General features: G+C 41.5%; 1 protein-coding gene across 1 annotated transcript in view; it reads right to left on the reverse strand.

Annotated features, from left to right (window-relative positions):
* ARFGEF2 (ADP ribosylation factor guanine nucleotide exchange factor 2) overlaps positions 1 to 27556 on the reverse strand; it is a 97837-nt gene that overhangs the window by 24812 nt on the left and 45469 nt on the right. Inside the window, exons 15-27 of the mRNA XM_058562510.1 lie at positions 26572 to 26683; positions 25825 to 26030; positions 23689 to 23773; positions 23414 to 23585; positions 22650 to 22801; positions 21435 to 21563; positions 19888 to 20046; positions 16515 to 16662; positions 15025 to 15124; positions 10675 to 10715; positions 10403 to 10572; positions 5179 to 5330; positions 340 to 512 (exon numbers count right to left, since the gene is read on the reverse strand). Coding sequence (XP_058418493.1) covers positions 340 to 512; positions 5179 to 5330; positions 10403 to 10572; positions 10675 to 10715; positions 15025 to 15124; positions 16515 to 16662; positions 19888 to 20046; positions 21435 to 21563; positions 22650 to 22801; positions 23414 to 23585; positions 23689 to 23773; positions 25825 to 26030; positions 26572 to 26683 — 1799 coding nt within the window. The remainder of the gene's footprint in view (positions 1 to 339; positions 513 to 5178; positions 5331 to 10402; positions 10573 to 10674; positions 10716 to 15024; positions 15125 to 16514; positions 16663 to 19887; positions 20047 to 21434; positions 21564 to 22649; positions 22802 to 23413; positions 23586 to 23688; positions 23774 to 25824; positions 26031 to 26571; positions 26684 to 27556) is intronic.

Below are 27556 nucleotides of genomic sequence, written 5' to 3' on the forward strand. Positions count from 1 at the left end.
CTCAAGCATTTTGCTGCTCTGTGCATGTGCCTGTCCACAAATGACCACAAAAGCACCAGGAGTACTGGTTTTGGGGTTACATAAAAATTTTACCGAGTAGGTGAATTCACAAACGTGGAATCTGCAAATAATGAGGGTCGACTATATTTCCTTCACAGAGTTGTCGTGCACACGTCTAAGCACATGTCAAGTGCTTAGAATACCACCTGGCACATCATTATATTACAGTATAGCTAAAACAAGGAAGCCCCTTTTGGGAGTAAAATAGACAGGAAAGAAGGGGTCACCCTGCTAGACTTGCAGGTGTGACGTTAGTCAGGAGGAAACAGAGCCACTTACTGACGATGTGACCTGTAGTCTGGAAGGCCAGCTCCACGATGTTCCCATCGTGATCTGAAGCTGCCTGGTGGAACACAGCAAAGATGTTCTTCCAGCCCGAGCGGATGTTGGCCGCCTGGGAGTTCACCATCTGGGCGATGCAGCGAATCACCATGTCCCGGATGGTCGGAGACCTGAGGAAGGAATGGGGCAGCCATGTCATCTATACTTCGGATAGTGGGAAGAGAAACGAACACAGCTCATCACTTAGAAGCAGCACTTAAAAAAAAAAACAAAAGAAAACATTTTTTAAAGCAGCTAAGTACTCCACATTCATTAAAAAAAAAAAAATTCAAGATAATTGTAGTGTAAGCCCCGACAGTTTCTTTTTGTAATGCAAGTGCCTGACTTAAGCTTTGATTGCAGAGGCATCCACTTCAAAGAGGGCTATATCAAACACACTGCTAACTGCTAGATAAAGAGCAGGGCCGCTTCCCCTCATGGAGGCTCCTTGGTATTAGAGATCTTGGTTGATTTCAATTAACTATTTGGACTACTTTTTTTTCCTCTTCCTGCACTTTAAATTCCCACTCTTATGTTTTAAATTCACCAATAAAAAGTGAGCCTACGAAACCCTAGGCCCCCACCCTCGACCCCAAAGAAAGCAAAACCCCAGGCCCAGGCTCGCTGGCCTTGTGCTTCCTCTCCGCCGGCGACCTTGCTGTGTGGCCCCAGGGATGCTGTACAATTTCCAGGTCTTGTAAGTGTAATAAACCTTTATTTTTTCAAAGTTCCCTGATGGTTACTGCTGAAAGGCGTCTTGCAATCATAATAAGAACCACAAGGGCTGGGCCAACCACAACACTGGTATTGATAGGCTGAGACTGGCACAAAACAACAAAAAGAAAAAATAATAAGACACCCACTGTGGTAGACAGTTGCTTACCCAGCAGCCACCCCACCTCCTTGATAAGAGCACTCTGATTTCATCCAGGCAGCAGCATGCGGGACCCCAGGGAACCGCCCATAAACAGTGTAAGACAACATGACAACCTTGCTCTCATGTGCTAGGTCCTCAATTTCCCATTCTCCCTTGCAGCTAAGAAAGCTACATGATCTGTTCTGACTAATTAGATGTAAGAGAAACTCTATGGGGATGGGGGAGAGGGGTTTCTGGGAAGGTTTTTGCTTTTGTCTTAAAAGGAATACCCATGGTAGGCTCTGCTCCTTTTCCTCTTATTCCCATTCTGAACGCAGCATGATGCCTGGAACTAGTGCCTCCGCCCTGTAATCAAGAAACAACAGGCTCCAGGATGAAAAGTGACCCTGTGGACGGCCAAAGAAAGGGGCGGAAAGAACCTGGGCCTCTGATGACAATTTGGGCTATGGAACCAAAGTTGGGACCGCCTGCCTCTGACTTCTTCTCAGGCAAATAATACACAGGCTTGTGGTTTAAACCATTGTTGGTCAGTGTTTCTGACCCAAAACATTTTGACTAATATGCTTATAATTCTGCCACCCAGAGATAACCATTACTAAATTCTTAATGCATGTCCTCTTAAATTTTTGGGCAGGGATATGTGTACATGATAAACACACACACATGGATTGGAGTATACATATATAATTTAACATGCGAAATGTTAAGTTTATTTATTACAGAACAAAACCTGGAGGGAGAAAAAATGGCCCATTTTCTGAAGCAGTTACAAGGTTAAACGTGATGTTACCTAAATATGTGCCATAGACTAGCATATACGTCTTGCAACATATTAAGACATATAATAATGGGGTGAACTCTATTATCTCACAAATAACTAGAAGCAAGACTACACAAACCTATCACCTCTATAGCACTGGCTCTGAAAGTCATTAGAGGGGCTTTGGGATTGCAGATTTGACTTACAAATTTCAATAGGACAAGAAAAACATTCACATTTGTCTGTTGGACCCATAATAACCGATAATAGGAAAGATCATTTAGAGAAACAAGGAGAAAGTCAAAACAGAGTTAAAAATTAGCCAAAAGTCCACAAAATAAATACGCAACCTGCAGATAATAGAGGACTGAATACACCCAGGTGACTTTAATACATAATACAATTGAATCAATTGAATACATAATACAATTCTCTCTCCATGGGGAAAAAAGCAACTTGTTGACAAGAACTATATATATTTATTAAAATGGTTTTTGTCTGGTTGTTAAAAGTAATAAATAATGACAGTAAAAGTTTTGGAAAATGTAGAAAAAGCGCAACGAAAGAAAAAAATCCTTTATGTGATGGTATGGTATTTCACATGGAGATTTATATACATATATATTGCTACCTTTATTATTATACTGTCTGTCCAATTCTACAACCTGCCCTTGTCACTAAACTATTAAGCAGTTGCCATGTGATAAACTTTGTGAACATTTTTAACAGCTGTATAATATTCTACATTGTGGTTGTACCAACATTTACTTTAAAACTTTGCATGTTTAGGTGGTTTCTGGTTTTTAAAAAACTATTTTGTGTGACTCACAACATTTTGATATATTTCAAATTAACTCCTTAGAAGAGAGTTATAGAAGTGAGTTATAGAAGAGAGTTACAGAATTACTGAGTCAAAGGGCACAAAAATATTAAGGTTACTGATGCATATTGCCAAAATGCTTTTGAAAATGTTATAGCAAGTTACAGTTCCACCAACAGTGTTTGAGAGTGGCCGACACCACGTAATTCTAAATTTACTCCACCCCTTTTCAAATGCCAGGTGGGCAGGAGCAGGACAGGCAGGGAAGGCCTGGAGTTAGAAGCTGAGGGATTCTGGTCCATCAGTGCTGGCAGCCGGCCAGCAGATGTGAGCACGCTGTTTAGGTACACGCGGCCTCAGTCTCCTCAGGCACTTTCAATAGTGGTCCCAAAGTTAGGAGAGCACTTTTGTGCACATGCTAAAATCAGGGGTGATGAGACTCTGGAATGGGCTTAATTTTGGTTCTCTTAAAATGAGCAATAAGGTGGAGAATACAGACACTAAGAGAAAGAGAGACACGTCAAGGAGACTTTTCTGCTGTCCCTTTTATTTGCTACCTCAAATGGCCCACGCCAGCTTACAGCCTTCGAGCTTTCATCTTCTGCTTTAAGAAAAATGATCCAAACAGATCTGGAGTATACTTTTTAGGGGTAGGGGCAGACACAAAGGGTTACGCCCGAAGTCATCCTTGACACTTCTTCCTTTTATGTCCCACAGCTAACTCATCAGCATAGGCAATAGGCTTTCCTTTCAAAACGTATACAGAATGCAATCCCACAGGGCCTCACCACCACCACTGCTACCTCCACGGTCCAACCTCAGACAACTACTATGGCTGCCTAACTCATCCCACTGCTTCTCATTTTCCATGGATAAATGCCAGGTGACCCTTTAACATACATCAGACCATTTCACTCCTCTTCTCCAAGGCCTCCAACAGCTTCCACCTCTCAGAGAACAAGCCAAAGTGCTTACAAAGGCTGACAGTCCCTACATGATCCAGGTGCCCTGCTACCACTGGGACTTCATCTTCTAAGACTTTCTGCCTTGTCCTCTCCACCCCAGCCACACTGCCCTCCTTGCTGCTTCTTAACTATGCCAAACACATCTTGCCACACGGCTTCTGCCTGTGCTGTTTCCTCTGCTCGTAGCTCTCTTCGCAAGACCACACAGATCCACTCCTGGCTTCTTCCTCACTCTGTTCAGGTCTTTGCTTAAGGGTCACCTTACCAAACGCATGTCAGCTGACTGCCCCATATAAAGAAGTGCTTCCACCCCATCCCCTTACCTTGGTTTAACGTTCTTCAAAGCAACTACCACCACTGACTTACTAAACATTCATTTGTCTACTTATCTATCCCACTGGAATATAAACAGGGATTTAATTTTTAATTTTATTATGGACAATTTCAACCCATATAAAAGTAGAGAGGAGAGAGTAATGAACACCCATATACTTATTTTGTAATAAACATATATTTTATAATAATAAAGAATAAATAAATAAATAAGTGGCAACAATGATCAAATCAGGGCCAAACAAAAACAGGGATTTTTGACTGCTTTCTTTATCGCTGTATGCTTGGCACATAGAATGGTACCCAGCAAATAGCAGGCCTCCATAAATACAGGTCGAGTGAACGAACGAACAAGGTGACTGCTTCAGAGGGACAGCTGTCCTGACCGCTTTTATCACCTCCCTGGGGCAGAAACACTGGGTCACAGAATTCCTGACCTTGTCTGAGGTTGCTTCAGGAGTGGCTCTTTCTCCGCACTCCCTCAGCACCAGCCTCAGGAAGGAAGCATCAGGTATTTCTTTTTTTTTGTGAGGAAGATCAGCCCTGAGCTAACATCCATGCTAATCCTCCTCTTTTTGCTGAGGAAGACCGGCTCTGAGCTAACATCTATTGCCAATCCTCCTCCTTTTTTTTTTTCCCCAAAGCCCCAGTAGATAGTTGTATGTCATAGTTGCACATCCTTCTAGTTGCTGTATGTGGGACGTGGCCTCAGCATGGCCGGAGAAGCGGTGCGTCGGTGCACGCCCGGGATCCAAACCTGGCTCATCAGTAGCGGAACGCATGCACTTAACTGCTAAGCCACAGGGCCGGCCTGCATCATGTATCTTTACCACTGGCAGTGGTGTAATCTGTCCTTCTGGGAAAGGTTACACACAGATCTTAGCGTGATGTACCTACAGATAATAGATGTGACTCAGTCTGCTCATTTTATTTGCTTCCCCCAACAAGGGAGGAAAAAACTAATTGTGTGGTTAGTGTTACGAGGTCTTTTATGCCCCCAGTTGGGAATCTGACCAAGGGTCTTCCAGAACAATGCACATACCTGTTTTTCTTCATGATATGCTCAAAGGGCCTCAGAAAATCTTTCTGGAAACGGAAGTTGGCTAATTCTCCCTTCTCAAGAAACTTCATGGAGAGTTGCCTTAATGAGTCAACAGCAAAGATAGCCACATCTTCATTGGGGTTACAGCCAACCTGTGCAGAAAGAGGAAGGGAGGTGAAATGGGCACAGTGTGACAACTGTGGATGTGGGGTTCTGAACGTCAGAGAAGAACAGCCTGCCTTCAAAACAAATGCTCTGGGAAAACACCCCCAAGGAGAAAAGAAAACGGTATTTCTTGGCTATGATCTGTATAATTTTGTTTTAAATTTAAGGATGAAAGATCAGTATTGCACATTTAATTAAAAGTGCTTTCAAAATGTGCTATTTATTTTTTTAAAAATTGTGGCAAAATATACATAACACAAAATTTACCATCTTAACCATTTTTAAGTCCATAGTCAGTAGTGTTAAGTACATTCACATTGTTGTGCAACCTATCTCCAGAACTCTTTTGATCTTGCAAAACTGAAACTCTATACCCATCAGACAACAATTCCCCACGTGCTATTTAGTTTTATCCAAATATACAGGAGAGGTCAAAAGATTTTAAAGTCTCTGTAAAGCCTTTTCATACTTGCCCATGTATGTCACCTAAAGCAAATGATTATAAATGAGTATCACCAGCCTCTAAAAATTCAGCAGAAATATTGAGGCTTTTCCTTAAAATTGCACTTGTCTGTGTTTTACCTACTTTTAGGGACTGGACTTACGGGTATACATTCGGTTGGTGCTTCTCAGGCTTTTCCCTCAAGAAGAATCCCTAAAAGCAGAGCAAAATAGGGTTTCCCACACCAGAACCCCTGCCAAGGGATCTGGGGCATCTTGCCTAGCCTGCTCCAAGCGAGAAATTTCACTGACATGTGGTCTGACCTGAAAATGTTTTATTTTTAACAAAAGAATGCTATAATATCATTTGTAATAAAGAAAAATTGGAAACATCAATAGGAAAATGGCTACATATTAGACTGTTCATATACATGGAATAACATTTGGTAGTTAAAAAGAATAAATCCAGTCTTAAAAAAAGAAGGAAATCCTGTCACATGCTACAACGTGGATGAACCTTGAGGACATTATGCTAAATAAAATAAGCCAGTCACAAAAGGACAAATAGTGTATGATTCCACTTATACGAGGTACCTAGAATAATCAAATTCATACAAACAGAAAGTAGAATGGTAGTTGCCAGGGACTAGGGGGAGGAAGGACTGGGGGGGTTGTTGTTTAATGGGTATAGAGTTTCAGTTTTACAAGATAAGAGTTCTGGAGATCTGCTGCACAACAATGTGAATGTACTTAACACTACTGAACTGTACATTTATAAATGGTTAAAGTGGAAAATTTTATATGTATTTAACGACAATTTAAAAAAAGAATAAATTCATATATGCTAACATAGTTAAATCTGTAAGATTCCTTGCTAAGTGGAAAAATCAAGTTACAAATTGATATGTGTACTAATACTACTTATGTTTTTAGAAAAGGCAAAACAAACCAAGACAATATTATCTATACTTCTATGAGTACATACATATGTATGTGCATAGAAGAATGTCTGGAAAGATATATTCGAAACTGTTAAGAATAATTAGCTTTGGGGAGAGTCCAGTTGGGGTTGGTGACGGTCAAAGCTGTTTTTAGCTGTAATGTTTTTTAAGCTGTTCACGTAATTAGAGACTAATAAAAAGAATATTGCCCTGCTAAAAATCCAGGAGGATTCAGGAATTCCTGCTTCAGGAATACACATCATGCTTATCACGCAACCTTGCACACCCAAGACACACATGTGCCCTAGTTTAGAAGAAGAACATCACGTGACTGTTGCAACCACCCTGCTAGCATCCCGAGAGCTGAGTTACAGCTGTGCTCAGCCATCCATTTCTTCAAACCTATGAGATTCTCACGAGCTCCAGTTCCCAAGGGGAAGCAAAATATTCTTCTGAGGTGGTGGAAAGAATGAAGAGCCCAGAGTGAGCAACTGAGTTTTCCACAACTGTGTGCCTAAGAGCACTGATTAGATGGAATAGACATTTGTAAGGAAGTTGACAACCATGAAATGTCTAATTACTGTCTGTCAGCCTATGCCCCAAGCTTGCCCACAAGTGGCCCAGAGATAACTGAAAACTGGCATGTAAAGAATCTTGACAACAGAATTGCAGGTGGGAAAAATAACTTATACAGGCATACCCCGTTTTATTGTGCCTTGCTTTATTGTACCCTGCAGATATTGCACTTTTTATAAGACCCTCCACCAGCAAAAAGATTGTGACTTGCTGAAGGCTCAGGTGATGGTTAGCATTTTTTAGCAATATATTTTTTTTGGCAGGGAAAGATTGGCCCCGAGCTAACATCTGTTGCCAACCTTCCCTCTTTTTTTTTTTCCTCCTCCCCAAAGCCCCAGTGCATGGTTGTATATCCTAGTTCTAAGTCCCTCTAGTTCTTCTATGTGAGCTCCTGCCACAGCATGGTAACTGACAGATGGGTGGTGTGGTTCCAAGACCAGAAAATGAACCCGGGCCACCAAAGTGGTGAGAACGCGAAACTTTAACCACTAGGCCAGGGCCAGCCCCGTGGTTTAGCGGTTAAGTGCGAGCGCTCCACTGCTGGCGGCCCGGGTTCGGATCCCAGGCGCACACCAATGCACCGCTTCTCCGGTCATGCTGAGGCCGCATCCCACATACAGCAACTAGAAGGATGTGCAGCTATGACATACAACTATCTACTGGGGCTTTGGGGAAAATAAATAAATAAATAAAAATTAAAAAAAAAATTTGGGGCCGGCCCGGTGGCGCAAGCGGTTAAGTGCGCGCGCTCCGCTGCGGCGGCCCGGGGTTCGCTGGTTCGGATCCCGGGCGCGCACCGACGCACTGCTTGGTAAGCCATGCTGTGGCGGCGTCCCATATAAAGTGGAGGAAGATAGGCACCGATGTTAGCCCAGGGCCGTCTTCCTCAGCAAAAAAAAAGGGAGGAGGATTGGCGGATGTTAGCTCAGGGCTGATCTCCTCACCAAAAAAAAAAAAAAAAAAAAAAAAAAAAAATTTAACCACTAGGCCATCAGGGCTGGCTCAATATAGAATTTTTTAATTAAGATATGCACATTGTTTTTTAGACACAATGCTATTGCACACTTAATAGACTACAGCATACTGTAAACATTACTTTTATATGCACTGGGAAACCAAAAAATCTGTGTGGCTCACTTTACTGCAATGGTCTGGAACTGAACCCACAACATCTCCAAGGTGTGCCTGTACAAACTGATGTTCTCCCTCAAAAAAGAAGTCCCCCTGAACATGAAATCTAGACTTGGAAGAGTTGGGAAATGTTCACCAAGACACTTCTGGATAATTGTTTTTGAGAGAAAAAAGGATTCCACAGCTGTCAGTCAAAAGATCTTGTGGAATACATGAGCAAGGTTTGTTCTAGCTTAGCTGTCACAGGCTGTGACAAGAATACAAGATACAGGGCCAGCCCCGTGGCTTAGCGGTTAAGTGCGCACGCTCCGCTGCTGGCGGCCCGGGTTCGGATCCCGGGCGCGCACCGACACACCGCTTCTCCAGCCACGCTGAGGCCGCGTCCCGTATACAGCAACTAGAAGGATGTGCAGCTATGACATGCAACTATCTACTCAGGCTTTGGGGGAAAAATAAAAAAAAAAAAAAAAAAAAAAAAGAATACAAGATACAGTAATGGTGATGGTTTTTTCTTTCTCAAGCAAGTTTACATCAATTATGTCAGCTGATCCACTAAGAATTTTTTTACCCAGGATAGTGGGAAAGACGGTTGCTGAGTTAGTTGATTACTTTAGATGACAGTGTTACCATTCACTCAACAAACAGCTGCTCTGGGTCATCTGCAGGCTCTTGTGGCTGTCTCCTCACTGAAGGTTCTGATGGAAGGTCACCTCCAGAGAGGCCTGACACACTGCACTGCCTGACCCTTTACCATCAGTTACTTCATCACACAACATGAGTGAGCTCCACGAGGGCAGGGACCCCATTGCCCACTACCTGGTACAAGGCACTCAGAGTCTGTTAAACAGATGGTGTGCTGTGAGGTACCTTACTTTGAGCTGATAAGGAAACAAAGAATTCTGATTACTCTGATTAGCTGATGTGCCAAGTCAGAAGCAAGACTCCATCTGACAATGCCCTATTTCAGTGGAGTCCTGGAGCAGGCTAGCAGCTGCCCATAAGAGCCAACAGTGCCCAACTCTTCCTTCACCCGAATTTAGTGACATCATATTGCTAGCTTTGACTCGGTCATGGTGGGGTATTTACTCCACAGAAATGGGCAGATGCTACAAATCATTTACCAGCACTCTACTGCTTGTTCTATACACCAGTGCAGACTACTTTTTATGACTTTATTCTACTCAATGTAGAGAGAGCAATTCTTTTTTGGATAAATTTTTTACTATTAGTGTTTTTCACTAACACTATTTTTAAGCATCTGTATTAGAACTCTTTATCTCCAGGCCTGAGAAAATTTTTTTGAAATCATGAAATGTGTTTTGGTAGGAAACAGTGTTACTAAGCTATTAACTTTTCCCTTAAGAGGCACATGACATCACAGATACATACATTTCTTTTTATTTGTTCAATATATGTGTGCGTGTGTCCACACGTATATAATGAAACCCCTAATGGAGAGAAAGAAGTTTAGTCCGGTTTTCTCTCAGTAGTTGTCAATTTTAGAACAGAGAAGTCTCTGGCTTGTTTCTGATTTAAAAATAAATGTTGGTTTCCTCGACAAAGGTTTCAGAAGAGTGCTGGCAATGGAAGCCAGAATACAAGTAGTAGTGACGTTTAATAGTGAAACTATATAGAACATAACTAATCTTTGGTCACTGAGAAGGCACTTCAGGATTTTGCAATGCTTTCCAACACCAATATATCTGTCCAAAGACTATAATGACTTTTGTGGTGGTAGCCTACATCCTGGATATGGGATATTAAAGTACTCTCAATACCACCGGATTTTTAATTCATTCTCCATGAGTTCTATCAGTATGTAAGTATGCTACTACTCCCATCGAGCTGTCCTTGACTCTACAGGGAAAATGAATTATAGGTACCTAAACCTTCAATCACTTCTTTTTCAAATTTAGTTGCCTACCCTTTTTTGGACACTGATGGAGTGGTTTTTGAATCTGAAGAGTTACCTTATTGAAATGATCTCCAATCACATGCCATATTCGGGACCACTGCAGTCGGATCCGATTCATGTTGTAGTAGGATATCTCCACAATCTTCTGCAAGCTGAACATGCGGGGATGGTGGGGGGAAGCCAGCTCGTCCATGGACACGGCACACAGCCAGCGGACGAAGTCAACTACAGGCCAGACCCAACAACATATGCGAGGCCTCATTAGTAACGGTCAGACAGTCACAACATGAGGCTTCTGTAGTTGTCACAGGTAAGTCATATACATACCTATCGCATTCCCATCCAGTCTGGTAGATCCAGTAAAAATTCTAGGAAGACATAATAAAATAAAAATTAGATTTGGAAGCTGCAGTTTCAATTTCAAACACTTAGAAAAGGCAGAAAAGAAACATTTCAGGTCTGGCACAATGACTAACATAAATGATGATGCAATAGAGATATAGAACAGGTCGACGAACTGAGTTGAGACCAGAAATGCCTATACTGATAGAAACAGAGAGTAACACATCAAAAGGAGGGGAAGAGAGTCAAAATATAATAGCATGTGATGTCACAACAGTGGGAGTGGCAGAGTGAGGACCTCCAAAAAGTTGCTTCTCCCCAAGAGCAAGAAAAAAACTGGCAAAGAATTACCGAAATCAACTTTTTCAGAACTGAACTCTGGAAATTACCAAAGGCTTGTAAAAATATTTATTTAAGAAAAATGGCTGAATCTTGGTATGAATAATGAATGTTGTGGCATTTTACGTTGGCCTATTTCCATGACCCTCTCCCAGCTCCACAGGAGGCTCGAAAACCAATAGCTTCAAAGTCACAGTAACTGTGAAACCAGCAGCTTAGTAGCTACTGAAGAGAACAGAACAGTCTTGGAATTCCCCTAAAACACCATTCTCAGAGAACTGACATGATTTGACCTGCCTGGCAGTACCCTGGAAATACCCATTTGCAGGATTTGTCTTTATTTGACCTGACTCAGACCTCATTCAGTGCAAATGGCCTTTTCTCTAGAAGCTTTTTATCGAAAACAATCAATAGCAACTGTTTAATTCTGCAGCTACCTGAGATGGCAATAACAATTGGGACAAATAAGGACCTGGCCAGAAAGTTAAAAGGAAAAGCTGGGAATGAGTTGTCCAGAGGAGGCTTTAAAAAGCTCCAACATATCCCTGGGACTCGAGACAGCTGTTGCCTGTGTAAGGCTTTGCACATCCCCAAGAAAGATATGAGAAGGCTCTAAGCTGTCATCTTTGGCTGGCGTTAAGGCTCTACATCAGCAAGAAGTGAAGGCAGAGGCAGAGTTGTAAACTGCTTGCCTGAGCATCAATGGAGCACCTCAAAATGCACACAGAACCCCTCAGCAAAGGCTGGGAAACTTAACGGTCCCTGGCATTTTAGGAAATCTCTGTCTAATTCTTAGCTGACCACTAAAGATAACTGAGCAGACAGTGACCACCTGCAAAAGGAATATAAACTTTATATAATTAGTTCAGGAAAGTCACTAAATAAACAAATAACAATGACAACAACAACAATATACCCTGGGTGGGAGGTAGGGAATCTGATATCCAAAGATTTACATTACTATTATATAATTATAATGGTATTATTATTATAGTATTATATTATTTAAAAAGTCTAGTTTTCAACAAAAAAATTGCAAGACATACAAAGAAACAAGAAAGGATGGCCTGTTCCTAGAAAAAGAACAACACCAACTGTCCTGGAGGAAGCCCAGGTGTTACTAGACAAAGTTTTTAAGTTAGTTATTTTAAATATGTTTAAACAACTAAAGGAAAGTATGAGAACAATGTCTCACCAAATAGAGAATATTAATAAATACATGGAAATAATAAAAAAGAACCAAATACAAATTCTGGAGTTGACAATTATAAACCTGAAATACAAAACTCAGTGGAGGGGCTCAACAGCAGTTCTGAGCTGACAAAAGAATTAGTGAACTTGAAGACAAGTCAAACGAGGTTATTCAATGTGATGAACAGAAATAAAAAAGAATTTAAAAAAATGAACAGAGCCTCAGAGACCTGTGGGACACCATCAAGTGTATACCAACACACACATAATAGGAGTCTTAAAAAGGGAGGAAAGAAAGACGCTGAAAGAATTTTTGAACAAAAAATGGCTAAAAACTTCCGAAATTTGATGAACAACAATCTATACATCCAAGAGGCTCAACAAAATCCAAATAAGATAAACTCAGAGATCCATATTCAGGCATATCATAATCAAACTTTTGAAAGCCAAAGACAATGCGAGAATCTTGAAAGTAGCAACAGAACAGACTCATCACATATAAAGGATCCTGAATAAGATTCACAACTGATTTCTCATCAGAAATCATGGAGGCCAAAAGCAGTGGGATAACATACTCAAGGTGCTGAAATGAAGACCATCAGCCAAGATTTCTATGTCCAGCTAAACTAACCTTCAAAACTGAAGGAGAAATTAAAATATTCTGAGATAAACAAAAACTCAGACAATTCATTGCTAACTGATCTGCCCTACAAGAAATACTAAAGGAAGTTCCTCAGGCTGAAATGAAAGGATACTAGATAATAACACAGAATCATACGAAGAAATAAAAAGTACTGGTAAAGGCTACTACATAGGGAAATACAAAAGATAATGTTAATGTATTTTTTGTTGGTAACTCATTTTATCTATCAACTTAAAAGACAACTGTAAACAGTAATAACTATAAATCTGTGTGGATGGGCATACATATATAAAGACAGAATTTGTATGACAATAACGGCACAAAGAAGGGGGCAGAAAATGAAGCTATATAGGAGCCAGGATTTTTCAGACTATTGAAATTAAGTTGATATTAACTCAAAGTAGAATGTTAAAAGTTAAGTTGTTATTAATCATAACCCCTAAGGCAATCAGTAAGAAAATAACTCAAAATATAGTAAAAGAAATGGCAAGAAAAGTAAAATGATGCACTATAAAATATCTATTTAACATAAAAGAAGGTAGCAATAATAGAGGAATAGGGGAACAAAAAAGACATAACACATACTTAAAAATAGCAGATATAAATCTGACCTACCAGCCATAACATTAAATGTAAATGGATTAAACACTCCAATCCAAAGGAAGAGACTGGCAGAATGGATTAAAATAAACACGGCCCAACTATATGCTATCTAAAGAGACTCTCTTTAGATTCAAAGACACAAATATGTTGAAACTAAAAGTATGGAAAAAGATATAATATGCAAACAGTAACCAAAGGAGAGCTATAGTGGCTGTACTAATATTAGACAAAATAAACTTAAAACAGAAATCATTATTAGAGACAAAGAACATTTTATAATGATAAAAGGTTTAATCTGTCAAGAAAACATAAACATATACGCCTCTAACAACAGAGCCCCCAAATCATGAGGCAAAAAAAGATAGAACTGAAAGGGAGAAATAGACAATTCAACAATGTCCAGAATTGGCAAATCTATAAAGACACAAAGTAGATTAGTGGTTACAGGGACCGGTGGGGGAGGAAATGGGGAGTGACTGCTAATAAGAATGGGACTTCTTTATGGAGTGATAAAAATCCTCTGAAATTAGATTGCAGTGATGATTGGACAACTCCGAATATGCTAAAACCCATTGAATTGTACATTTAAAAAAAATAAATCTAGTGGTATGTGAATTATATCTCAATTTTTAAAAATGTAACAGCATGCAGAAAAGCACTGGATAAGACTGCTATTGTCCACTATCTGGCAAGGCAGAGAAACAGGAGAGAAATAAGTGTGGTTAAGGAAGAATAAACATTTTGTTCTATTACCTTAAACCTAACTGAAAACAGTAAGGAAAACACATCAAGAGTACGTTACAGACATCTCTGTTGGAGACAAGCAGAGAAGCGACAGGGGCAAGGTAACCAAAACACACTGATGAGTTTAGAATACTGAGGGCCCTTTGAGAGCAATACAAGTTATGTGAAAAATTCCATACCGCTACCATCTCAAAACTGCCTATATTTAATGCACTGGGATAGGTCATTAACCAAATGAACAGCAATGTACATGATTATTCAATGCTAATTTTCAGAAGTTTGTTGATTTTAAGAAAATTCATATTTTAAGCACTGGTACCTAATGAATATCTTCAAATAAGAAGATCTATATTTCTCCTGGATCTTTTGGTTAAGTTTCAAGTAAACAGAAATAATGGAAAGGTTTTGAGGAAAAAGAAATGGAAATGGTCAACTTGGCCAACTCTCACTCATGGGTAGGTTTTAAATCTTAAACCCTTGAAATTTTCCACAAAGTAATTTCTCCTAAGGAAACAAGGTAATTTAAAACATCAGCACCAGCAAAAACTCTTGTTTTTGACATAATCTGGTCACAACATTACAGTTATAATTTTTCTTAAAAGGTCACGATACAATTCAAGGTCAAAATTCAAATGAATGCAAAGGTTATTAGCAGTTGTGGATCACGTGTGCCACTTTTAATCTTTCTTAGTTTGAGTGATCTGGAGCTCACAACACAATAGTTAAACAAATTAGGAATCATTCATACCCAGTAGGTACATAGAGGGTGCCTAGCCACTGGGTAGTCCAGCTTCACTGGAGAACAGAATTATTACCTGTCTACAGCTACGACCACACTCTGTGAGCTGGTTTCACCAACCGATTCCTGGAAGCTGGCCATCTGTCTTTTATCCACTCCGCCACTCACCAAATTACCTGAAACACAAGGCACAGAACCAACAGTGCTTCAAAACCAATCAAGTATTTAGAACAAAGAAATTCTGTGGCATCACAGAATATGCAGAGACAAGAGACAAAACGAGAATGGTCTGCAGGCAAAAACACCCCTCAACTGATGACAGAATAAAATTAAACTTAGGTTCTGGCATTTAAAATACATTCTCTGTTTGTTTGTTCTTGCTGAGGAAGATTCGCCCTGACCTAACATCTGTTGCCAATGTTCCTCATTTTTCTTTTTATGTGAGCCACCACCACCACCACAGGATAGCCACTGACAGACAAGTGGTGTAGGTCAGTGCCCAGGAACCAAACCCCAGCTGTCAAGGCAGAGCGTGCCGTACTTAACCACTAGGCCCCCAGGGCTGGCCCTCAAACACATTCTTAATACAAGCTCCTTTTGTTTATACTAACCATCTCCCTTTCCTAACAGTCTGTTACATTTTTATGGTATTAAATGCTTATATTTAGAAAAATAAATTCAATTTAATCCGATACTAACCCAGAACTTCTAGAACAAGTAATGGCTTACACCTGCAGAATGTTTGGTGCTTTCCAGCATTCCACTCCAGCCATCCTCACATGCACCCTAAGAAGTAGGTGCTATTACATCCCCCCATTTTCAGAGTCCATGCTTTCAATCATTATACTGTACTATTCTAACCACTGTATGTGGGACCTAGGAGCCTGCTCTTGGCAATCAGATGGCATGGGTTTGAAATCTACCTCTGCCACTTCCTTGCAGTGTGAGCTTGCTCAAGTCACTTCACCCCCATGCCTCACTTTCCTCATTTACAAAGGGGGATGATAATAGTCCCAATCTCAATGAGTTGTTACAAAGATTAAATGAGTTAAAATATATAAACTGAGTGCTTAGAATGTGGCCTGACATGTTTGTTTACCCTACTTACTATTATTATGTTATGTCACTAACAGGAGAGTCTCTCAATTCAACAGCCAGAAATAATTCTACTTTCATAAGAATACTATTTCATAAAAGCCCCACAAACGAACATGGAAGAGATGTTGAATTTACCTTTTAAAATCTAGACACACACATACCCACACGTCTAATACCAGGTACTAAATCTGTAGCCTTTCTAAAGCAAATGACTTTCCCCCCAATATAGCTACAAGTATAGAAAGAAAAGTAATGCACCTTGTTGATTTTGATAAAATACGCGTTTACCCAACAGTTTAATCATAACTAAGGGAGCTGAAGCAGCACTTCCACTTCCACTAATAAACATACTGTCAGCTGGCACATAAGAAAGATTGGTTTACGTGGCAGTCCTGATGAGACAGGAAATGTTTCATTCCGGTTAACTTGCGAATCCATGACGGCCAGCTGTGGGGCCCGGTGTCTTACCGAGGCCGAGGCCCATAAACTCTTCTCCCGCCAACGTGTGGCCCTTCAGGCTCCCTTCTCTTTCACGCCCAGACCCAGACAGGTAGCGGGTCTTCACACCGGTTCCTATCAGCTGAGCGAGCTCCAGCTGGCTGATGCATTTCAAGATCTAATGAAAAGAAGGCGTGAGGAAATGAGGTGCCACTTCATAGCCTGAAAAGGGCCCTGTAATCTGAGTCATTAAAGAGTTCTTTGAAACACAACAGCTTTTCAGGTGAGAATAAAATCTGAGGGTCTTAGAATGGCTTCCCTGGTCCTGGGTAGGCAACCCATGGAGTGTGGTCTGGAAGACAAACTTCACTTTTTTTTTTTTTCAAACTATTAAAAAGGGAAAGAGAAAATGAGCAAAACAAAAGCTGGTACAATGGAATTATTCCATATAGATGTTTAATTATACAAATTTAATAAGTGCTCAGTAAAGAAAGAAAAAGTACTTGATTGGAACAGGGCATTCCATTCACAATGCCACTCAGTAAGCACATCATCTAGATTGACTTAACCAGCCCCACCTCCCTTCTACTCTATTCTCAGACACAACACACTAGCCTCCATGGCCTCCCTGCTGCTCTTTTAACTTGACACGTCTGGTCCTACCCCAGAGACTTTGCATTTGCTGTTCCTTATGCCTGGAACACATTCCTTATGCTCTTCCCTTGCTCGCTCCTTAGACTTCCAGCTCAGACGTATGTCCCTCAGAGAGACCTCTCTTGACCACCCTGTGAAGAGTGAGATCACACACCGTCCCCATCATCATTCCCTGGTCACATATTTTTTTTTCTTGGCACTTCCCACTTTTTGGCATTATGCCAGACATTTATTAGTTTTTTCTCTACCTTAAGTGCCAGCAGGGCATTAACCCTATCTTGTTCACTGCTGCATCCCCAGCACTTAAAATAGCTGGTGATTATTATCTGGTTAACTGAATGTATAAGAATGTGACCTAGAACGGGCATGCAGTGGGAGAAAAGACTGTATCTTCCAGCCTTATGGGGTGGTTCTGGTGCTCGAGAACGCATAACTGCACACAAGCCCTCTCTCACCTGCAGCTTCCCTAAAGAAACAGAAATTGTTCTCAACTTCTACTGGAGGAAAAACTGGCTGCATGAAACTTACTGAGGTTCAGCATGCAGATCTCCAGGTAAACCCTTCCTAAGGAATTTTCATGGGAACTTCTGACTAAAGCTGAGTTCTGCCTTTCACAGTGACCCTTACAATTCAATCCCAGAGCACAGGACTCCACTATACCACTGAGCACCGCTGAGAATTTTTCCTTGAGAAAGGTACTTAATTCTACCAAAGAGAGCCATCCTCTCATGTCTCCACACAACATGATATCATTAAATTACCAGTAAACTACTATACCCTCCTTTTTCCAGAAGCTGGGGACAGCTGGAATCTCAAATACGTTAACAACACTTGCGGCCAAGGACTTATTTGGCTCCAACCTGATTTCTCAAGGTTTCTGACCAGCAAATAGGTGGTTAATTCATTTTTAACATTTCCAGGAGCTGCAACACTTGGCAACCAGCAGGAGTGCCACATTGATCATATCTCTCAGGTTTAAAAAAAAAGAAAGCAGCTATTGATTGATTCACTCAGTACTGTGACTCCTCAGAAGACAGGAAATTATTTCTTAAGAAAACATACAACTAAAAAAACCTTGACAACTTACACCCCCTCTCCCCCCCAAAACTCCACCTTTTCTAATATGGAATCCTCAGAGTTGTGATAGACAAAGGAAAGGCCGGGTGAAAAGGGACAAAGGTAAGTGCGATGATGATGATAACAGCTCACAGCTACTGAGTTTTTACTACTTGCCAAACACAGTTCTAATCTAAGTCCTTTTCCACATATTAACTCCTTACATTCTCACAACCACCCCACAAAGGTTGTACAGAGGAGGAAGGTGAGGCTCACAGACTAAGTAACCTGCCCTGCCATACGGGAGGAAGAGGTGGGTACCCGGATGGGAACCCAGCAGGCCGGCTCCAGGCCCTTCCCCTTAACTACTGGGTCCCCGTGGGGGAGGCAGTTGATAGCAATTTTATTTCTAGGTCATCACAGTCCCTATCACTCTCCACACTCTTATCTCTACTCTTTTATAGTTTTCTCTCTAAAACAAAAAGTAATACATGTAGATGGTAGAGAAATTAGAAATTATAATTTAAGGTAAAAAAGAAGAAAATGAATCACCTCCATAATTCCACCACTCAGGATGTTAACATTTTTGTTTATCCTTTCAAATCTGATTCTCAGTGTATGTTTGGCACAAGGAATGATACCTCGCAATGTTTTATGATGACTTTTTATTTAATATACTGTGACCATGTTCCCACAACATTAGATACTCTTTACTAACACCTTTATCTTTTTTCTCTACAGTTTCTTTCAATCCATAGGTCCCCCCTCCACCTACTATTTTTCTTGCAATTTGTCTGCTGAGGAACCTGGCCATTTGCTCTGAGGGTCTGTCATATTCTAGAGTTTGCAGACTGCATTCTCATGACAACATTTACATGCTCCTCTGTCCCCTGTAGTTCCTGAAACTGGCAGTAGAGACTTGAATCGATTCAGATTTGAGTTTTGGCCAAAAACATCTCTTAGGGGTATTGTGTACTTCCATCAGGGAGCACAAATGTCTGCTTGTCTCTCCGTTCAGCGACATCATTTTACATGGCCACATAACATTCTAAGGAATGGTGTATGTACTGTACTTTTTTTTAAAAAGAGCAATCTCTCATTCTTGGGATGTCGAGGCTGTTTCTAATCCAATCCTTCCCCTAGAACAACTAAAATTTTGACCAATGACCTTTCAAACACATTTGTACACATAATTACTTCCTTAGGTGAGAATCTTAAGAATAGTGTTTAGTTAAATAAAAATGTGAACCCACGGCAATCTCCTAATGGCTCACTGTAAATGTCGACCATTTCTTTTTAGATACAATGAGGAGAGAAATCAGGCTCCTGGCTTTGTCTTAAATCTACTCACTGCTGGTAAAAGCTCCCAGGAGGTGCGTAAGGACTTGGGAAAAGTGGCGCTAATGTGGCAAGAAAGTTGCTGCAACAGAAGCGCACTCTGTGGACACTGGCCGGTGGGTACGGGAGCATGTCGTGAGGCAGTGCATGTGACCGCATTTCACCCACCACGGCCCGAGAGAGTCTGACTTTGAGACATGAGGTATTTGTGGGTGAGAGAAAACCCAGAGTTAAGTTAGGCTTGACTTCATGAAAATGGAATCGGCCAAAGAGAGACTGACACTGAATAAAAGGAATGCTGGGAGTCATCCTAACTAAGAAAAGGCAATTACCAGGCTTTCAAATAGACACACACCTCATGCCAGGAATTCCCAAGGTAGTTGCCATCGGTGTGAGCCACCGTAATCAGCGTCTTTATGGTATCAATGTTCTTCTGCTTCATTTCTGTGATGCTGGAGCTGGCCGTCAGCAGGGAGAAGCGAGCAAGAGCCTGAACGTAGGCATCTCGTTCCAGCTGTAACGAAGCCCAAGAGAGAACACTGAGATTCCACCCTCAGCACGACTGTTTTCACACCTATGGGACTGTGCACTGGGCTTCTCTGATGCCTTCTGCACACACATCGACAGGCTTCCTGAATAGTAACAGTCCGGTTATTCCACCCTGGTGTCCTGCTTATCAGAACATCCCACTGAGGCTCCCTACACACCACATGTTTGAGAACTAGCCCTCTCCTTTCCAAATGACTTCAAACTTATGTTCCATTCCCTTTGGAAGGAGCAGGTGAGGAACTGCTGAATGCTAAGATTGTCACATAAATTCTACTATCAGCAACAATCCTGTAAGGTAGATCCCTTTTTTCAAGTTTGCAAACGAGGAGATAAAGGGTGTCTACGAGAGAAGTTAGCTGGGCCAATGTCACATGACTAGAGAAGTGGCAGCACTGGGTTCTGAAACCCAGACTGTCTGATGTAGAAGCCTGTGGTCTTGATACAAAAGAAAATGTCTAACTGTAAAATAAACGGGAACAGGGGATTGAGTTTTTCAAAGTAAATGGGTGCAAATTCTTACTGACTTAGAAAACAACGCATGGGATTGACAACTTCCTGATTTCCTAACGGTTGGAGAACTGTATTTTGTTATTTGCTTGAATTGTTGAAAATTTCAAAAAGTTTACAGACATATTCATTTTGCATTGGACTATTTGTTTCCCCCAAAGAAGACCTGTAAATAAGGAAAATTATAATAACTGATCTTAAAAGGAAAAATAATATTTTTTTTATTGATATTTTAATGGTTTCTAACATTGTGAAATTTTGGGTTGTACATTTTTGTTTGTCCATCACCCCATATATGACTCCCTTCACCCCTTGTGCCCACCCCCCACCCCCACTTCCCGGGTAACCACAGTCCAGTTTTCTCTGTCCATGTGTTGGTTTATATTCCACATATGAGTGAGATCATACAGTGTTTGTCTTTCTCTTTCTGGCTTATTTCACTTAACATAATACGCTCCAGGCCCATCCATGTTGTTGCAAATGGGACGATTTTGTCTTTTTTTATGGCTGAGTAGTATTCCATTGTATATATATACCACAGAAAAATAATATTTTTAGCACCAGGGCAGGCAAGTTAGGCAGAGGATAGGAAGGCTGTTTTGTCAAATCTAATCAAGTAGCTGGACCCCACTTACCTCCAAAGAAGGTTTTAATCCACATCTCCAATTTTTTCCCCTAATGTGGCTGCTGCCAGCACAAATCTGTGGGCTTCTTCTCAGTGGGCATGAGTAAAGAGTTTGCTGAGACTTTTTGGCTAATGGAAATGCCTGATAGTTTCTAAGTTTTGCTAAATCTAAAAGAACACAGCCCACCAGCATCTCTAGGGCTTTGCTGACTTACACCCACCTGCATTCCAAAGATGCAGGCAATCCGGATTGCACATCGGATGCCTTCCAGACACAGCGAGGCCACTTCAGTGTCATCACAGTTCTGCAGTCCAATGCTATAGGCTGCCAACAGCGGTGTCCACACCAGCTACCAAGGAAGGAAGGTTTCAATAACGTCTAGAATTTCAGTGTGGAAAAAGCACTTAGACGCCACGCTGTTAATTATGAGCATAGCCAAGATGACAAGTTCACTGTGATTTTGATTTCAATCTATTCCATCCACAATATTAAACCGTTCCTCCTAAACTGTGGTCAAAGCTGTCACTACAGATACGCCATTTACTAAACGTACAGTTCAAAAGGAAGGATGGTAAATACGTGGCTAGTGTGCCATCACTGCGTCTACCTGTGCTCATGACAGACATCACTAATCAATCAGAGATCCCACTCCCTGCTGAGTCTATTCAGGGCTCAAGACCCAATCCTTCTTTACACAGTGCAGGAGGCAGCCATTACCAATCAGAGGTTGGCATGCAAAATAAAACCTATAAACAAAACTTATGTTCTATAAACTTAGTTTACTGTAAGGTTCCTAATCCAAATTATTTAGACTTTACTTTTCCTCCAATTTTCTTGTGAATTCCCTGAATATAAAAGCTCACAAAAATCTAGAAGTGATCAACTAACAGGATATTAACAGTTACTATAAAAACACCTTACAGAAAAATGAGAGCTATGTATATAGAACGTGTATCTTTTCTAGACATTTTAAAAACAGAGAGACCTTCACGTCCACCTGATCATCTGATAAACTAACCCTGAGGCCCCTGAGGTGAGAGGACACAACACAACTGTCTCTCTTGCCTGGATAACTATTAATTCAGTCAATCCCCCCAGCAGCCCTTACAGCAACCCTGTATTTATCTCCATTTTACAGATGATGAACAGAGGGTGAGTAACCTGACTAGGCTCACACAGCTACAAGGTGGCAAAGGCAGGACTCAACCCAGACATTCTGCCTGCAGAGCCTGTGCTTTATGGCCAGTGCAGGCATGTCCCCAGCATCTCAGAAGGCTTCTAGGAAGGACTTGCTTTAGTCACTGTTCAGAAAGAAACACTCGGACTTGGCCTTTCCTCTCCTTAATCTCTTCACTGTTACAAACTGGCTGGTTAGCCTCCAGCTGGTCAACTCCAGAATCAGGCTTAGCACGTCCTGATTTCTCAGGATACTCACTTTGAACATTGGCCGGACGTGGTCCAAGTGAGTGGCACTTGTAAACGGGGCTTTGGCGTGGCTCACAGCCTCCATCAGAGCTTTGGCTGTTTTAGCCATTTGCTCCATCTCCAAATTGTACAGCAGCCGTCGCTGCTTTTCACTGGCTACATCTACAAAGAAATAATAACAGCAGCTAACACTCACTGTTTGCTATGTGTCAGGCACTGTTTCAAAAGATTTACAGTGATTAACTCATGAATCCTCTCAACCACCTCATAAGTCTGTTACAAATATTATTACCATTTTACTGATGGGAAAATGAGGCACAGAGTAGTTAAGTAACTTGCCCAGGGTCACACAGTTAATAAGCAGTAGAGCTGGGACTTGAACCCAGGCAGTGTGCTCTAGAGCTTGCACTTCAGGCTCTACGCTCTGTTGCCTCTTAAATAAAGAAATTGATAGCTTCACAGGGGCCTTAACTAATAGAATTCTAATCAGGGTTGGCACAGTCACCACTGCTTTTAAAGTTTTAAGGAACATTTTTGGGGAGTAATTTAGCTCTCAGATTACTTATTTTAAATTCCCTCTTGTAACTAATTACAAATCTCGCAAGAAGATGCTGATATTATGAGAACCAACGTATGCATAATAATTAATTTAATCACATTTCTTATTCAGATATCTAGATATGCAAATTAAATTTATCATCAGGGAAATTAATCATGCATTCTGATATACTCGAAAACTGGAATTAATAGAAATAATTTGCCATTAGACCTTACTCTGCTTAGTAGATTTGGTTGCGATTATATGCTCTTTTGTTTCTTTCATTGCAATTTTCTTGCCTTCTATCTCTTCATAGATGCTTGAGAGATATTCTTCTGGTAGATCTTTACTATCATTGATACCCCGATTCATTTTAATGTACTGCTCTTTTGTCATTTTATTTTTTACCTGAAATTTAAATAAATTAACAAACCATTTAGAAAACATCCAATGGTCCAAATAAAGCTATTTATTTAGCTACTACAACATACAAATCATTAAAATATTTTACCTGAGGGCTGTGCAGGTCTGTAGTCAGCATAATAATTGAATATGCGAGGACATACGCAGTGTCAGCACTAGCAAACAGAGTTTGCCTGGAAGAGAAGATTCCAGATGTCAGAACATGCACAGGGACGAGGGCGGGAAGGGACAGTGCAAACGGGGACACGCTTCCCTAAAAGCAGGCCGACTGCTCCCTTGAGGCCAAACTGGTCAAGAGTTTTCACGCTTTATCATCACTGAATGGTCATTGATGACCCAGAGAGTAGAAAAAGCTAACTGAGAATGTATCAGATTTAGACTTCTTTGAATAAAGCAGTTTCAAGTCAATTTTTTAAGATCCTTGAGGAGCTCTAGGGCCAGGGAGCAGGGGGAGGCAAGCGAGCACCCTCAGTGCACAACCCTGAGACGGAGGCCCCTTACAGCCTGCACCCCTCGAGCCTCGCCTGCCTCACCCTGGTCCCGTTCCTGAGAGTGTCTACTTTATGGTAGGCACTGGACAGAAAGATGACTAAAACTGCTGCCCTGTTATTAGCTATTTTCAGCTTACATTATCCACCATAATATTTAACAGTAGAAATATAAAGGAAAATATTTATGTTGTTCTAAACAATATGCTGGTGAAGTCTGACTTTTTTGCCTTAGGCAGGAAAAGAAAGATAAAAACCTGTGGCCGCACAGCCTCATCATATGTGAGGCTAAAGCTAGAAAAACTGGTCTGTCCAAATTACTCCTAGTAGGAAAGGGAGAAATTCTGAAGAACACAACAAAAGGTTTGCATTCTAATATGAAATTTAATTGGGTCACATATTTATTGATTAAGGGAAACAGACCAAGGTCTCTGGGCCCACACAGGAGATATATTTAAAGTAAATAACATCTAATTATGTCTTCACGGCAAATTCTAATGTCCATTTGGTTAACATGATCAGATGCTGCCTTGCTGACCATGCTGTCTCATGGGGACAGCTTCCTATGTGCTTGGAGGACTGAGACTAATTAATATGAAAACCAAGTTGATTTAAGAGGCAAAACTGTTATCTAAATGTTTCCACTGAACAATTTCCACATCATGTTCACAGTATATTCAGACATTCTTAACTTCATGCTGAATGGAAACAGCATGAGCTTCTGAGTTAGACAAATTCATCTTCAATCGTGGCTCTGCTACTTACTAGCTGATTAATTTTGGACCGGCTGTTCAATCTCCCAGAGCCTGTTTCCTCATCTAGAACGTGGGGATACTACTCCCAGGCTTACCATTAATTCAATGACATGCATGTAAAACCCATAGCATCGCTGACACACAGGGGGTGTTTAACAAAGGTTAGCTCTCTTTTCAGTTTCCACTTCCTTCAAAAACATGAACTTGGGGCCGGCCCCATGGCCTACGGGTTAAGTTTGGCACACTCCGCTTCAGGGGCCTGGGTTCGGTTCCTGGTCGCAGACCTACACCACTCGTCGGTGGCCATGCTGTGGCAGCATCCCACGTACAAAATAGAGGAAGAGGGGCACAGATGTTAGCCCAGGGCCAATCTTCCTCAAGCAAAAAGAGGCAGATTGGCAACAGATCTTAGCTCAGGGTGACTATTTCTCAGCAAAAAAAAATAAAATAAAAACACCTACAATGTTTTTTTTAAAAAAACAAAAACATGGAACTACCTATTTAAAAAGGCCCCAAGAGGAAATCACGTACTTAGGAGGGTTTTATTAGTTATCCAGCCATTTTTGGAACCTGCTCATCAGCATATAATCAAAGAAAAAACAAAACCCTTGAGATCTACCCCATATGTTAAGTCGGGGAGCTGTTCTCAATTAAGGAAGAGGTGCCCAAGTGCCTCCTCTCAACTCATGGAACTACTCTTTTATCATGATTAGTAGTGTGGGCTCTAGCTGTGTGATCTTGGGCAAGTTACCTAGCCTCTCCAGTCCTCAGCCTCCTTATCCATAGAAAGGGGACACACACAGTTGCTATGAGGTCTTACGTGAGACACTTTCTTGGCACAGTGCCTGGTACATGGTGAACAGAAACTTTAGTTGCTTGGCACAGATTTAGAAAAATTAAACTCAATCCCAACCAAACTAAGATTAGCGTTCTGACATAGGCAAAAAGGTGATGTGGAAGGGACTTAAACATGATGCTCACCCCTGGTTGCACTCTATGTATCTTGCAGCAAATTTCTCCATTAACCGATCAATCTTCTGGGCTTCCCCAGGTAGGCGGAAACCTTCTAGAAATGTCCGCAGGGCTGAGACAAACTCCTTTTCACAAAAGTCAAGTTGGTCCACGTAGGCATACATCACCTCCTTGTTGAACCTCGTGCTGTCTCCCAGAAATTCACCTACTTGGGTCTAAAACATACACACTCACATCTAGAAACTGTCAAATATGATTGCACAGCAAAGGGCATTTCAGTCAAAGTGGGGAGGCAGAATGTCCCAGCTCTGAACGCCCAGAAGACAGGGACTGCTAGGAAAGCTGGGCGACTCCCTGAGCCTGCCCACCACCCACCATTCCAGGTGCAGTCTGTCCTGCCACGGACGAAGGAAGACGAGGAGGAACAAGAGACAAACACGGAGGAAGGACGGAGCACACTCAGCGGGGAGGCTGGTTGCAGACAGGCAGCCAGAAAAACAGCTTCTAGCCGTCAAGGGACACTTTTAGCTCTGACACTGTCCCACCAAGGAAATACACAACCACCTGTCAGGAGGCCAGTTTATTCCCTTCATAGAGCTTTTTGCAACACTGGCCAAAGGGACAAGTGGGCCTGCTGTACGCAGGGGTGTGGACCACAGCCACTGCACTCGGGGTCAGCCCAGCTCTAGGTTCAAGCTGCTGAGGTCTCAGAATCACCTGACAGAACCCACAGGCAGTGCCCAACCCCCATCTTACAGAATCGAGGCGGTCCTCCTGCTGCAGGAATTGGGCAATGTCTTCAACTGACGTTCCCAGCATGCCCTGCTCCTGGAGAAACTGGATGCCTCTCTTGGGTTTCTTGTTGAACCTGTTTCGAAAAGACATGGGACATGGGTTGCTTATTTCAAAATCTGGAGGATAAAAAAAGCTGGCATTTGAGGTAAATTACAATACCACCATGAACAAGTCACTACGTATCAGCTAGAAAGGTCCTGTGCATCCTGGTAGCTTTTCGGAATTCCACCTTTAATTTCTGACCTAGCTAGAGCAGAGACTGTTGGTTGTCATCCAACACCCACTCTCCCCGTCTCCAACCTAATCAACTCCACATGTTTAGTTGGGCACAGAATTACCTGGATAAAAACTATACCCCCCCCACCCCTTAAACAAAGTACGGTCATGTGATAAAGTTCTGATCTGTGAAATATGAGCAGAAGTGGTGTGGATACTTCTAGGGAAGATCCTTGAACAAAGCTGACGTCTCTGGGAAGCATACTCTTTTTGCCCTTCCCTCCTTCTTCCCCATAATATATGCGTGATGGCTGGTGCTCCAGCAGTCATCTTAAACCATGAGGCAACACTGAACATGAAAATTGTGTTAAGGATGGTGAAGCAGAAAGATAAAAGGAGCATGGATCTCTGATGCCCATAAGAGCCACTATAATAGCCACAGACTGTCCACTTTGGGATTTCCTTTAATAGTGCTTAAGCACTGTTATTTTGTATTTCCTGTTAAAGGCAGGCAAACTTAACTAATGTATAAATTCAACTTGTCATTTACCAGCCTATGCACTGGAGAATGATTTTCATATACAAGCACCAACTGCGGCAAGGGCTGTGACACAGGACAGGAATATGGTGCAAGAACAGAGAGTAACTTGGGGCCTGTTCAGATAGTGTGCTTACAGAAGGCCTCTGAGGAAGAAAGGTTTTGTCAATCCTGAAGGATGAAAAAGACCCA

Source organism: Diceros bicornis, chromosome 19 (genome assembly GCF_020826845.1).
Source record: "Diceros bicornis minor isolate mBicDic1 chromosome 19, mDicBic1.mat.cur, whole genome shotgun sequence".
NCBI lineage: Eukaryota > Metazoa > Chordata > Mammalia > Perissodactyla > Rhinocerotidae > Diceros > Diceros bicornis.